General features: G+C 38.1%; 1 protein-coding gene across 2 annotated transcripts in view; it reads right to left on the reverse strand.

Moving 5' to 3' along the window:
• Positions 1–3,345: 3,345 nt before the first annotated feature.
• Positions 3,346–15,297, reverse strand: part of LOC126827271 (G-protein coupled receptor dmsr-1) — an 87,451-nt gene continuing 75,499 nt past the window's right edge. For both annotated transcript variants that reach the window (XM_050556552.2, XM_050556553.2), the window contains exon 2: positions 3,346–8,508. In XM_050556552.2, coding sequence (XP_050412509.2) covers positions 7,250–8,356 — 1,107 coding nt within the window. In that variant the 5' untranslated portion in view covers positions 8,357–8,508 and the 3' untranslated portion in view covers positions 3,346–7,249. The remainder of the gene's footprint in view (positions 8,509–15,297) is intronic.

Here is a 15,297-nt window from a genome sequence, read left to right on the forward strand (position 1 = left end):
GAGGGTTTCATCAGAGCGACTAGAAACTGTCCCTTGCACCACAGACAAAGCGTAAAGCAGTGTAGCGCGTTATATGAGGGTTTCATCTAAACTACTAGAAACTGTTCCTTGCACCACAGACAAAGCGTAAAGCAGTGTAGCGCGTTATATGAGGGTTTCATCTAAACGACTAGAAACTGTTCCTTGCACCACAGACAAGGGTAAAGCAATGTAGCGCGTTATATGGGTTTCGTCAAAAGACGAGAAACTGTTCCTTGTACCAGAGACAAGGGTAAAGCAATGTAGCGCGTTATATGGGTTTCGTCAAAAGACTTGACACTGTCCCTTGCACCACAGGCAAGGGAAAATTAATGTAGCGCGTTACAACACTGACAAGGGTAAAGCGATGAGGAGTCATACGACCACACACTGACAAGAGTAAAGCAATGCAGCGCCTTTTTTTCTCCATAAACTCGCTCTAATGTTATAGAGTCCATTGTCTTGAACAAATCATCTGGGAAATCAAATTAGAGAGAGAGAGAGAAATGGGGTTTAACGTCCACTCGACACAAACTAGGTCATTTCGGGACTAACATATGGTTTAATTTCATTTACATAATTCGCTTGCGCGTAGGGGTCTTTAGCAGTGGGAGGAAACCGGAGGACCCGGAGAAAACCCACGAGGTTAGACAGGCGACCCTACTCCTTGCCACGTACAACCGGGGATTCGAAACCACGCCAGTCGACTCAATGACAGACTTTATGATACAGCGCGCGCACGCTAACCATTCAGCCATCCAACCCCCCGAAATCAAATTAATGTGGCGAAGAGAACTTTAATTAAAATAATGCAACTCAATATCTGGTCATTGAAAGCATTATGGCCGGATTCCTGGGTAATAGCGACAAATAAATGTGAAACCGAAAGTAATTGAACGAAATCATATACTAAATATCTGTCACGTAGACCGGCAGATGGTCGGTGTTTTCCAGGTGCTTTTTTGAAGGGTGGGCGTCATTTCGGGACTAACATATGGATTAATTTTATTTCAATAATTCGCCTGCGCGTGGGGGTCATTAGCAGTGGGAGGAAAGGAACGGGAGAAAACCCACGAGGTTAGTCATACGGCCCGAACGAACAAGCTGGAAATCGAAACCGATCCACTTGCCTAGACAACATTTTCTTCATAGCAAACTGCATGGCATATGCCAGTCTACACTAGTTAGATTTGTGAGGAAAAGCCGGCCCCGAGTTCACAAAGCATTCACAGACTTAAGCTAAGAATTTAATCAAAAAAGTTCGTCTTATTGTAACTAAAGTTTTGTGTTTCTGAATCAAAGATATTTCTCATAAACAGTGATTGAAAGTTGAGTAAATTATTAACTTAAGTCTGGGAATGCTTTGTGATCCTGGGACCAGGGCCCTGTTTCACGAAATTTTAACTAAAGATAAAATCCAAATTTTAGTAGATATTTCAATTTTGATTGGCTTAGCACTACAATCAATATAATATTATCCAATCAAATTACTAAAATTTGGATTTTATCTTAGTTAAAATTTCGTGAAACAGGCCCCAGGTCGTTAAACCTCATGTTTTCATGGTACCTCTGTAGAAGCATGTATATACAAATGCCCAGCTTCAGCGAAATACAATCCCAATAACATTGTAATGGGGATGCATGATTTTGAGTTAGGACAGTTCCGGATTGACTTGTAATTTAGTTCTGTCAGTTACAACGAATATGTTTCCGATGTCGGCGCATGTGTTGTAACCCAAAATCCTCTTTTCAATCGATTGTCAATTCCGGAACGTTCACTCGAGTATCTCCAATGATGGCACTCAGTTAGATTCATGATTTCTAGTCACAGCGAAACACTACTTAATTGTAACATGCTTAAGGATGAATCTTGCGTTTTGATTGGTCAATTTGACACTGTCGATTGGACAATAACACCCCCTCTGGTGTTATTGTCCAATAGACATGTCCTGGGATTTTACATTAGAACCTGAGGACATGTCTATTGGACAATAACACCCCTCTAAATGCGAAACAGGAAGTGTTTATCTCCTAATGAGTAGAAATGAAATGAAACCGCCACAGTGTGCTACGAGAGAAAGTTTGCCCGGGCAGCAGCCTACACGGGGCCTTGGGTTTTCGTCCAATCCGAATGACTATACGTTGTCCTTTGCCAGGCCCTTCAGCCTGCACCACTGACAAGGGGGATCCACGCCGGCAAAATACTGGTGTACTTTCTCGGGCAACGCAGGGAGCGAATACGGAACCTCCAGGCTGGCGAGCTAACGTTTTACTCACTGGGCCACTTAATTAGTAAAAATAGGGAGGCCACACATTTTGATATGCAACCCCCCAAACCCAAAACGCCTGGAAAAACGTATCTTAAATTTCGATAAAGGCCCACATACACAGAATTACAGTAGAGGTGTTTAGGACCTTCCTTGTGGGGACGGAAGAAAATGGCGGGTAAATGTGACGTTAACCTAACTCCATATAATGATTGAATGATTGGCTGCAGACCGGAAGTAATACTTGTGATTGTCAGCAAATTGTTGATATCCTGTTTAGTCCCGAACATTTGGCAATGCTAGAATTAAAGTCAACCCTTACTAAAATTATGGGCCTAGATGCGAATCGACTTGGGCGTTGAATTATAAGAACTGGTACCTTATTCATGAAAACTTAAAAACTGAAATATCTTAAGAATGCATGCTTTTCATAGGCTAATAGTTATAACCTGTAATAGCATTTTAACTTTCAACCGATGAAACGGTTGTATCCTTAAAATAGTTTAGTTTAACGTTTCGTGAATAAGGCCCCTGGAGTTTAGTTGCGGGTGTGGTGTGAGGGGGCGGGGTACAGTACCGGTATACACGGGCTTTTCATTGGCTAAGAGCGATAACGTGTACTCACTCGACAAACCTCGGCAGACTCCGGTACCTTACAGCTAACCTCGGCTGTATAACGAATTCCGTCATTGGAACTACTTTCAAGTTCCCGGATTAAAATTGGCCGCGCCCATAAAGATGCCTGTGAAGAGTGTTTTGTCTCAATAAACTGCCTATTGTTTGTAATGTACTTTCAAGTTAATCCGATTTTCTTTAAACAAAGGACAACTTTGCAATGAAAAATCTACACACTCTTCGAACGACGCCATTTTGAGTACTTCTTTCTGAAAGCGGCATGCTTTCCTAATAAGTAAACCAGTAGCTGCATCACAATTGTATCGGTGTAGGTACATATCACTTAGCGGAGCCTGTCCTGGTTTGTCGAGTGAACGTGTACTAACATTTTAACTTTTAACCAATCAAGCGACCGTATCCTTAAAATTATTCGGTTTTTGGTCGGGCTTTTTTTTACAGTACCGGTACACAAAGAAATATTTTCAGAATATTGAATCTCCAGAAAGCCTATCCTTTTCAAACAATTTATTTTAAACAATATACAATATCCACATAAATACAATGAAAACAGCTAATATACTTTTATATATCGTACAATAGATATTAATAATAATAATAATAATAGTTATAATAGCAATAATATTAATAATTTATAAAAGGAAACACGATCTAATACAAGTACCGCCATACTATGGACAAGGAACTGACTATGACGTCATCGCAGTCATTTTGAAATTGTAACGTCATAACACAAATCCACGCGCATTTATCGCCAGAACAAGCATGCAGAGTTTCTTTTTCGAAAAGTGTCGCTCCAAAGAACAACTGTCACAAGAACAGACCCCGGGTTCACAAAGCATTCTCAGACTTAAGTTAAGAATTTACTCAACTTTCAATCACTCTTTATGAGAAATTTCTTTGATCCAGAAACACAAAACTTTGTACACAGTTTCTTATTAGGGTATTTGATACATTAAAACAACAACAGTTTTATAAAGGGCTATATTTTAGTTAAAATAAAGCAAACAATTTTGAGTAAATTCTGAACTAAAGTCTGAGAATGCTTTGTGAACTTGGGGCCAGGATGATTAGCTGTTCGGGGCCAGTTCTTGTTCCAATAAAGTAGTCAATGTATAATGTCTCCTTTATCTATTTATAGTACGTATTTACAATATTTACATTTTCTCATGTTTTTATTGGATCCGAAACTTATTTCCAGGAAGCATATAAATCTAATTGACAATTAATTATCCCTTTGTTTTTTGCGGATTTTTTTTTTTCGTTTTTGGGTTTTTTTTTGTTTTTGTTTTTTTTTTTTGTTCTGTTTCACTTTTGATGTTAAATAAGGAACGGAAGGATGTTTGCTTGTACATTATACCGTTGGCGGTTAATCACTAAGGTATTTGACTCATTAACCAGTCGAATATGGTAGAAACTATTAGACTTTAGTTGGGGTCTTTAACCAGTAAAATATGGTAGAAACAGACAACTATTGGACTTTAGTTGAGGTCTTTAACCAGTAAAGTGTTGGAAACGGCCAACTATTAGACTTTAGTTCAGGTCTTTAACCAGTAAAATATGGTAGAGACAGCCAACTATTAGACTTTAGTTCAGGTCTTTAACCAGTAAAATGTTAGAAACAGCCAACTATTAGACTTTAGTTGAGGTCTTTAACCAGTAAAATGTTCGAAACAGCCAACTGTTAGACTTTAGTTAAGGTCTTTAACCAGTAAAATATGGTAGAAACAGCCAACTAGTATACTTTTAACCAGTTAAATGTTAGAAACAGCCAACTATTAGACTTTAGTTGAGGTCTTTAACCAGAAAAATATGTCAGAAACAGTCAACTGTTAGACTTTAGTTGAGGTCTTTAACCAGTAAAATATGGTAGAAACAGACAACTATTGGACTTTAGTTGAGGTCTTTAACCAGTAAAATGTTGGAAACAGTCAACTATTAGACTTTAGTTGAGGTCTTTAACCAGTAAAATGTTAGAAACAGCCAGCTGTTAGACTTTAGTTAAGGTCTTTAATCAGTAAAATATGGTAGAAACAGCCAACTAGTATACTTTTAACCAGTTAAATGTTAGAAACAGCCAACTATTAGACTTTAGTTGAGGTCTTTAACCAGTAAAATGTTAGAAACAGCCAACTATTAGACTTTAGTTGAGGCCTTTAACCAGTAAAATATGGTAGAAACAGCCAACTATTGGACTTTAGTTGGGGTCTTTAACTGGTAAAATGTTAGAAACAGCCAACTATTAGACTTCAGTTGAGGTCTTTAACCAGTAAAATATGGTAGAAACAGCCAACTGTTAGACTTTAGTTGAGGTCTTTAACCAGTAAAATGTTAGAAACAGCCAACTATTAGACTTTAGTTGAGGTTTTTAACCAGTAAAATATGGTAGAAACAGCCAACTGTTAGACTTTAGTTGAGGTCTTTAACCAGTAAAATATGGTAGTAACAGCCTGGACGAAATTAAAAGTCAATTCTTCTCTCGACAACGAATATTGCAATAACTAGAATTTATGAAAACCAAGCGGAACTGCTATTATTTCTTTTTTTTTTTTGTTAGCAAATCCTGTTGAAAAACACTCGTTGTTGTCTATTCATAGATTTCCACCTGTTTTATGATGGAGAAACGTCTTACCGGATCATAAATCACGTGTTAGGTTGGGATTTTTTATTTTTTATTTATATTATTTTTTTGAACGAGCTGGTAACAACAAACCTATTATATTACCAACAACTTATTTCTAAAATTCCTTTGACTAATTTTAGACAATCTTGTTGTTCCTGCGTTCATGCCATTATTAGTTTCCATGGTAATAGATCTTGGAAATAAAATATTGCCTGAAGGTATTAAACAGGGGGCTTAGCTAGCACTAACATCACTACTTAAGGCCTGCTTACACAATTTGGGATGGAATTTCTATCGATTTAGTTGTACAAGTGCTTAATTCGCATACTTTTTTAGTCTGTAATTAAAACTTCTCTTCCTTTACATGATTGCCCAATGGCATTAAATCAGCTCGGTTGAACAGGCATTACGTAGAACTATTTACATCAATGTACAATTTTACATATTCATAAGTTTATCCGGTAGTTATTGGTATCGCAATTGCTGTGTGGGTTGTAAACAATAAATGGGTCTAACTTTTGGGGATTATTCAAGCCATGTTCTCCTTCAATAGAGATAGGGTTTTGGGGACTACTAGGTTCTTGTCGTTAAACTATGTTTGGGATTATTCAAGCCCTGTTCTCCTTCAATAGAGATAGAGTTTTTGGGACTACCAGCTTCTTGTCGTTAAACTATTTTCTAAAGGTTCTGGACATTGTGGTTTAAAACAATGAAGGGTTCCTAATCTTTAGATTGTTCAAGCCCAGGTCACACGTCTAAGTGATAGCGTTTGTCGCGACTGACAGTTCCTTATCCGATGGTTCTTGAAGTCGCGCTTACTGCGTGGTTATAAAACGGTGAATTAGGGGTTCAGGGATTCGAATCCCTTCGTGAGTGTAGAAAATTTTTTTGGATTTTTCAAGCCCCGTTTTCACTTCTTCGGGATAACGTTTACCGGTACAAACAAAAATGAAAGATTCATTTCTTCTTGTTCCGATAGCACAAATATACTGAGTACCACTCACTCTTCCATGTCAGTGATCTCTTGGCATCTGTCCACACCAAATCCCTGCCTCGCACTGCACATGTAGCCACATAAATAAAAATAGCAACATGTTAGTGTCAGTATTTTCTGAACTTTTAAATCCCATTGTTTTGCTTTCTTCAGTGGTTCCTTCTCTTAATGTTTTCGTTCTTTAAATCACGGTTCCATGACAACACATCCAAATCTAGAACAGTATTTGATTAAATTAAGCGACACTACGTCAAACCATCATTGTCTCGTCATTGGAGATCTGCACTTTTCTAATTTTCAGCGGAATATCCCCAAACATAGTCTTGTTACCAAACACAGGCGTTTAATGTGCTATCGCGGAGATACCAACGACGTCCGTAATTTCATTACATAATCAGACCAAGGCGTTGGTGTGAAGCCAGAACTGGGGGAAAATTACCAACTGACGTAACAAATGCACTTTGTTGTTTTTTTAAAGATAATTTGCACGATAATACGATGTAAGTGCTTCCTTTCATGTCTAACAAATAACTTATAAAATTAAGCGAATTAGTCCTACACATTGTCACCTTCAATTACAAACTGTTTATGTTTGGGGTTTTTTTTTTAGTTCTGTTCTGAGGCACTCACTGACGAGAAATCTTGAGCGAAGAGAGGCACAGTTTTGACTAGATTTTGTGAGGTGAGTTTATAACCTATTATATTATCAGGTATTTACAAATCGGTATCTCGAGTAGCTTGAGTACTCATGTAATTGCCTCTCTTATCCATAACAATATCTTTCAAAAATATTTTGATAAATGTGTCTCGGAATTGTTTGCTCATCGTGCAGTATAATATGAAATTGATACCATTGTTTATCAACGCCAGAATATCCATTAAATCGCCCAGTGGCTGGTAGACTCGGTGAAAATAACCATCAACAATACCACTGAGAAGGTTGAGGATTCCTTGTGGAATTTCCGTTACCAGAAATAATATGACCACCGCGAGTAGCATACGCGTGGTACGGTTCGTCTTGCTTGGTCTTCTTGGGTCATCGCTTCCCTTCATCGGTTTGCTTATCAATTTTTTCCTGCGCCTCTCGGCATCTTTCATTGTCTTTACTAAGAGAATGCTCAGAATAGTGAGTAGAAAGCATGGCACCAGTTTCACTAGGATGGCTTGTATCCAAAAATTGAACTTTTTCAGAATGATTTCTGTTTCTGTGTTCTGTTTGACGTCTAGATGCCATGATGTTTGGTTCGTGCCTGAATACTTCGTCTGGTATAAGCCATACGTCACAGCATTCGGAATACAAACAATTGACGTAACGATGGACACGATGACAACGGTTATTTTGGCGCGGTCAATGCTGCACAGTTTTGTCCCCTGTCTTGGGCACTGGATAAATATGTAACGAAACAATGCTAACGACACAGTCAGCCATATTGAAATTGAATGTACAATAACACTAAAAATGGCGTAAAACAGCACAAAACGGGCAAACGAAAGCGGTGCTGGCGATGTTTGATACACATGGTACATCATTATGGCGTATGGAAAATACGCCGCCATTGTTAAACCATCCGAGATGGCCAGACCAGTCAGTATTACGTTTGTGGGTGATAACATGTTTTTCCTCGTAAGAACAACGATGTTGAGGATGTTGGCCACCACTCCAAAAATGCACACTATTGGTGCTGCATAGCCATGAATAGGCTGGTACCACATCTGCCATTCCACCAAGGCCGTCGGCGGGGCTTCCATCGCACTTTCCGTATGATTTAAAGGCGGACTTGAGGTCACGTTTCCACCGGTCAGATACTCGTAATTGGTCATAGTTCAAATTCTGAAAACTCTAGTTGAAGGGATTGCTGTTGATCCTTCTTTAAAGACAGGACTGTGTTGAAACTCGCGCTCTTCTTCCTTAGAATAGATAGAACAAAGTCGTGGATTATGTCTCAAAAATCGACCAAATCAACACCATTATTCTGTAAATAGAAAAGAAAATGTTTTAACCATCAAACTCGCAGAAAGTTGTATCCAATCATCAATGTGTTCCTGGTTTTCAAAAATATGTTATATGAATTCTCCGAAAATACAAGAACGAATATTTGGTGTAATATTACACCAGGGCAACATTCCCAAGTAGCTGACGTTGCCATAGCAAAGTAGTAGCAATTGTTTTAAAGAGACAGGGAGACACGGGGTTTAACGTCGACTCGACAAAAACTAGGTCATTTCGGGACTAACATATGATTCAATTTTATTTCAATAATTCGCTTGCACGTAGGGGTCTTTAGCAGTGGTAGGAAACCGGAGGTTGGACAGGCGACCCTACCCCTTGTCACGTAGAAGAGGGGAATCGAAACCACGCCGCTTGACTAAATGACAGACCGGCACGGACAGCTTATATTAATAATAATAGTAACAATAATTTATTGTTTACAGACAGTCACATGTACATATCAACACAAAATATCCAATCAAAAAAAATAAAAAATAAAAAGCTATAAAAATACTTTAAGATTTAAAATTCGAAGAATAGTATTCTTTAAAAAGTAAAGTTTTTAGGGAACTTTTAAAAGATGATAATGTGTCTATTGTGCGTATGCTAGGCGGCAGATCGTTCCATAGAGTGGGTGCGGCGATTATTGATGAACACTTTTCTGATGACGACCATGGTTTGAGTGTGCTTTATCGCTATCTGAGTATAGATTGATTGAGTGTGTGTGCTGTTGCAATCGGCATATCTTGTACTGAACAGAAGGTCAAGCAAATTATCTCTGATTCATTGAAAAGTGTCATAACGTATCATCTTTTCTCTTTTAAATTGGAGAGAGAAAAAAAATCTGAAAAAAGAAAAACAATTCTGTTGCCTCAAATTATGGAGATATTAATCTTAGAAAAAAATGAACGATCCATTAGAAAGATGTTATCGCCATCAGTCAATTTCTGTAATAAAAAAACAAAGAGATCCAAAACGATCATTTTACACTGAATCAAATTAGAATGCAATGTTTAACAATGATATATATCAGTGCGTTTGATTTTATTTATTTTTTATGCTTCTGTGTTGGAAGAAAAAAGAGAAATTTGACGTAGTTGTTACATTATTGGATTTGATTGGTTACCTCTGACTGACGATAAAAGCCACTGCTTATAGGGGATGTGTTCTCATCAGGCGCGTGTATCACCAACGATCAAAAATAACCAAAGATATGGAAATATGATTATAAAGATCGTCACACAATGGACAATGAATGGCGCAGAGGCCAGAGGGCAACTCTCCTTTTGATATTACTTTTATATGAGCCGTTGCTTGCCGATCGTGAGCTGTCGAGGTAATGGAAGAAATTGATAGATGGGGAACTAGACCGGTAACGCGAAAACAAACCGTAGAAAAAGGGGGGAAGTTGAATACGAGACGTGGAAAATGACGTCCGGGCAGATATTGTTTCGGATTCAGAAAACTTTAAACCACCATATCGGGCAGTTGTATTAATCATGGCGACGACCCGTAACCAAAGCTTCTCTACTTATCTGTTTCAAGAGCAGTTCATTGTATTGACAATAGCTTAATCTAATCCATAATTATGTTCATATATAGAATGGCCATGAAGGTTGTCTGGCAGGAAAAATCGAAGTCTTTTTATTTTTGTATTCAAGGGTCAAAGAAAAAATGGCAACATCTGAAATGACTTGGGTTTCCATTGGTAGGATATATAATAAGTTTAACGATTTCCTTTCAAATATCTAGAACATATTCACCCTGCTCATTTTTTCTGTTTGTGTTCTAAGACGTATAGACATGGACTTTAATTAATACAGATGCTGTGCCAGCAGTTACGGGGTTTTTGTTCTGTGACCCTTTTGAACCGGGTGGTCGTAAATTCCACATTCTGATTAAAATACAGATCTATATTTCGTTTCATATTTTTTTATATATACTTTTGATGGCCTACAATACATGAAGATCTGACCAGTTGTTTGGGGAGGTCGCGTCAGAGATCATACGAGCAGCTTTTGACCCTATGACGTCAGACATTTGATTAACCAATCAGTATTGATGTTTCTGGTGGATTACCCAGAGTTACGTGCACCTCACGCAAACTTCTCTTTGTAAAATATCATTTCATTGGCTAATCCCTCACATTATCCACAACACGTCACTGATAACAACTCTTCCCGATCCTAGTGTAGTAAAGACAAGTAAAACGAAATTTTGAACTAAAACAAACGAAACGAAATAGAATCTGTCACTGATTAACAACTCTTCCCGATCCTAGTGTAGTAAATACAAGTAAAACGAAATTTTGAACTTAAAAAAAACGAAACGAAATAGGATCTGTGTTTCAATCAGATTGTAAATTCCAATACAGCCTGTACAACTTACATTCCCCGTACGAAAAGAAACAAGAATCATTAAATTTTGTCTATAGTTAGTTAATTAAAATACTGAATTCCTGTAATGAAATTCAATGCGGTTAAACATCCGAGAGAGAGAGAGAGAGAGAGAGAGAGAGAGAGGATTTAAAATCTACTCGACACAAACTATGACTTTTCGAGACTAACATATGGTTCAATTTCATAACCTTGAAAACAATTATTGCGAGAGAGAGAGAGAGAGAGAGAGAGAGAGAGAGAGAGAGAGAGAGATGAGTTTTAACATCCACTCGACACAAACTAGGTCATTTCGGGACTAACATATGATTCAATTTTATTTCAATAATCTGCTTTTTAGCAGTGGGAGGAAACCGGAGAACCCGGAGAAAACCTACGAGGTTGGACAGAGGACCCTACTCCTCGTCACGTCAGCCAGGTTTCGATTCCCTGGCTGCACGTGTAATACGGGTATAACGCATGACGAATAGGTGAAATGCTAAAGACGCCTAAGATATCACCAAGAGTGGTATGATAATAGTCTGATGATTTGCCTGTGTTTAAATATAAAATAAAGCTAACATGCGGTACATATATTTTGTTATTAACGCGTGGTTATTTTAATTGAACAAACAGCTCTAATGAACATGTTTGTCAATATAACGATCGATTGTCAATTAATAAACCTTTGTCCCAGGTGTGTTCTATTGTGGAGACATTGAATGGTCGAGAGCATCTGTGCCATGTACAAATTTAACGTTAAAACGGATAATCGATGTCGAAACACTCTATTTGACTGAAATTTTCAACATATTCATATTTCATTATCTATTTTAAGCTATTATAGCAATAACGACCCAGCTTTTTAAAGCAATATATCTTTAGCAATATTCAAAAGAATTTAATGAAAATTTGTTGAGGGGTTTTTTTTTACATATTTTTGTGTTTTTATTCCCGGGTCGATACTGGGAATTAACAACTGACCAGTACCGGATCTGGGGGGTGGGGGGCAAAGTGGGACAAATGTCCCGGGACCCCCAACAATTCTGGGTCATATTAATATTTTATCCCGGAGGGAGCCAACCAGTACCTGGGCTGGTGGTGCGAGGATTGGGGCCCTGGGCAGTAAGGGATATTGGGGGCCCCAGGACTGGTAGGTACCAACAGATTTTCGGGGGCCCAGGAAATCGCTGCCTAAATTGTCTCAGATGCAGTGAAATTAATCCTAATTTTAAAAAAAAAGTTCCTGGAGGAAAACACCCCAGGCACTCAAGGCGGCGGAGTACATACTAGTACGATCCGCGGTCAGTACGAACAATTTGGACAAACAACAATGGGGCCCCTGCACAGTTGATATGTCCCGGGGCCCCCCACAAGGTTAATCCGGCACTGCAACTGACCAATGATCTATCTTTAAAAATATTCAAAACAATTTGATTTAGAAAATTTCATTATGAAGGTGTTCAAAACAAAACTAGATATATATTTCGTATTGATATCCCCGATGCGACACGGTTAACTAACACCTGACTAATGATCAATCAGCAGAAAGGTGTGTAAAACGAAACTACAGGTAGATATATTTTGTGTTTATATCCGAGGGGGGGATACCTGGAATTAATATACTTGACCAATGATCTATCAACAGAAAGGTGTGTAAAACGAAACTAGATATAGTTTGTGTTTATATCCGAGGAGGGGGGGATACCTGGAATTAATATACTTGACCAATGATCTATCAACAGAATAGTGTGTAAAACGAAACTGGATATATTTTGTGTTTATGTCCGTCCGCGGGGGGCGATACCTGGAATTAATACTTGATCAATGCAGTATACGATATAGTCACTGATTGATGCTCGTTTCTTAATGATCTACAATAAATACACAAATTATCTCTGTTTCTATCATTATAAACCTCAATGAAATCCAAACCAAAGCAACAAACAGCCAATCTGAATAAAATACAGATCTATATTTCGTTTCGTTTTTTTTTTTATATACTTTCGATGGCCTGCATTACATGAAGATCTGACCGGTTGTAGCGATAGGTCGCGTCAGACGTCATATGAGCGGCTTTTAACCCTATGACGTCAGACATTTGATTAACCAATCAGCATTGATGTTACTAGTGGATTACCCACAGGTCCGTGTAAAACACGCCTAAAGCTCGCCGTAACAGACCGCTTCATTGGCTAATCCCTCACACCATTCAGAACACGTCAATGATAACAACTTTTCCAGATCCTAGTGTAGTAAAGACAAGTAAAACGAAATTTTGAACTATAAAAACGAAACGAAATAGAATCTGTGTTTTAATCAGATTGACAAAAAACATAAAAACAAGTAATTAGTCCATACTAATAGCCATTTATTTCTCGCAAACACGAATCATCGTTTTTCTTTTTTTTTTCTCGAAAAGATTCCATCCTTTATTGATAAAAAAAAAGAGAGACGGAATTACTCATCCTGCATATTTATGAAGAAAGCTTGAGACGTAAAATCGTTACTTGATTCAATATCTAAATGTATATCTACTTCTTGCTAATTTCAAATAATTTGCCCAACACTTTCCGTTCTTATTGAGAGAAACAACATCAAACTCATGCTGTCTAAACATGTCGATCAAGCACTAAATTCCCATTCATTAACGGGTCGAGAGTAGATAAACAAATTATTATCCGATGTCTGAAATTCCGATAAAATCCATGCCTCCTAATGTAGTTTGCGGGGTGTTTCCAGATGTCGCAAAACAACCTCCAATATCAAGAATAGCTCTGTATTGACGTGTCGTATCCGGTTATTTGTGTACAGGTAATCTGAACAATGGAGATAGGCGGCGTAGTGATATATTGTTCCTATCCCCCCCATCCGCTATAAATCCATAACTCTACCAAACATTGTAATGTTTCTAATCATTAATACACCGCCAGGGGACTATTTTGTTTTTAGAAAGATAATACGCAACTCACAAAAATGTTTAATTTTGGAATGACAAGGCGACGGGGGATTCGGGGAATAAAGAGCCTATCTATTGACATATGGATTATTTCTAATACGCCAAAGTATATCAGTTTTTCTTGATTTGCTTTGATGTTTACGATGATTGACGGGTTTGGTATCTATGGTCTCTTTTCCCTAAATTGAACTTTATTTTGGTTCTTATGAATGAGATAAAATGTGACCTTTGTTCAGGAGACGATCACGCGGCATTCGTATGATATATGCGTGCATCCGATGGCATTTTTGTACTGCGGAAGTTATCTGAATGCATTCCCAGCATGCAGCTCTTTATCTCAACCTTATTTTTAGATATGTTAAATCATTCGAAAATTTAATGCAGTCAGTGTGATATCGGTATTCGACCTTGACATTGCGAAGATGAGATTCGGTGTTCGTTTTACGAATATGGTCCGTTTCGGGTCAGGCAGCTTCGGTTAGCACCTCATATGGTCCGTTTCGGGCCAGGCAGCTTCTATTAGCACCGGTTAGCACCTCATATGGTCCGTTTCGGGCCAGACAGCTTCGGTTAGCACCTCATAGGCCGAAATCGTTTCCCTTGATATACCAGTGAAGTGGCTATGATCGATGTCTCTTAAAGATACATTAGTTAAGAGTTTTACAAAGAATTGGCCATTCTTGCTATAATAATTCAAAAACAGATGATAAAAAAGGAAAATGTTGAAAATTTCAGTCAAATTACTTTGGATGTTTGGACTAGAAATAGGCATCAGTTGTGTCTGCACCGTCTGAGAATTTGCGATCGTTTGATTGATAGACGATAACTCCACAACATATTCTCGATTATCAAGTAACATGCCCAATGGCTACGGTAGCCTTGCTTGGCAGGCCTTTCATCACTAATTTCCGGTAGTGACATTAGCAACTAACGGTAAACGTTAACTTGGTCCACCATTTATTGATTTAAATTGAAATGGACTACTGTTTAAATCCAAACTGTATCCAAGCCACCCGTGGGTCTACAGAGTTGATTTTGAGCTTGTTGTGTAAATAAAGGTCTAATTAATAATTTTTATAACATCTGAAGCCTAAATAAAGACTTGTAATAGGCAGATTTAGCTCTTGCATAATTTATGTTTAATAGGACTTCTATTCAATTATAGAAATAAAACAGAAGTCATACACATGGAGCTCTAAATGCGACTTCCTCAAAATGTAAATGGCCATTACGTGTCACGTTACATATAGTGAAGTTAAAACGGTGTCAGTCTATGATGCGCCAACGAACTGTGATACATGACATCCCTAGAGACGCACAGTGATGGCGCGTGCTTAATATGACGTCTGTACAATCCTTGAAATTAAACAGAAGGCATATGGACGTCTGGGCTATCACAACATTTCGTACATCGGCTTGCGATGTCATTTTACAGATC

This window comes from Patella vulgata, chromosome 7, assembly GCF_932274485.2.
Source record: "Patella vulgata chromosome 7, xgPatVulg1.2, whole genome shotgun sequence".
NCBI lineage: Eukaryota > Metazoa > Mollusca > Gastropoda > Patellidae > Patella > Patella vulgata.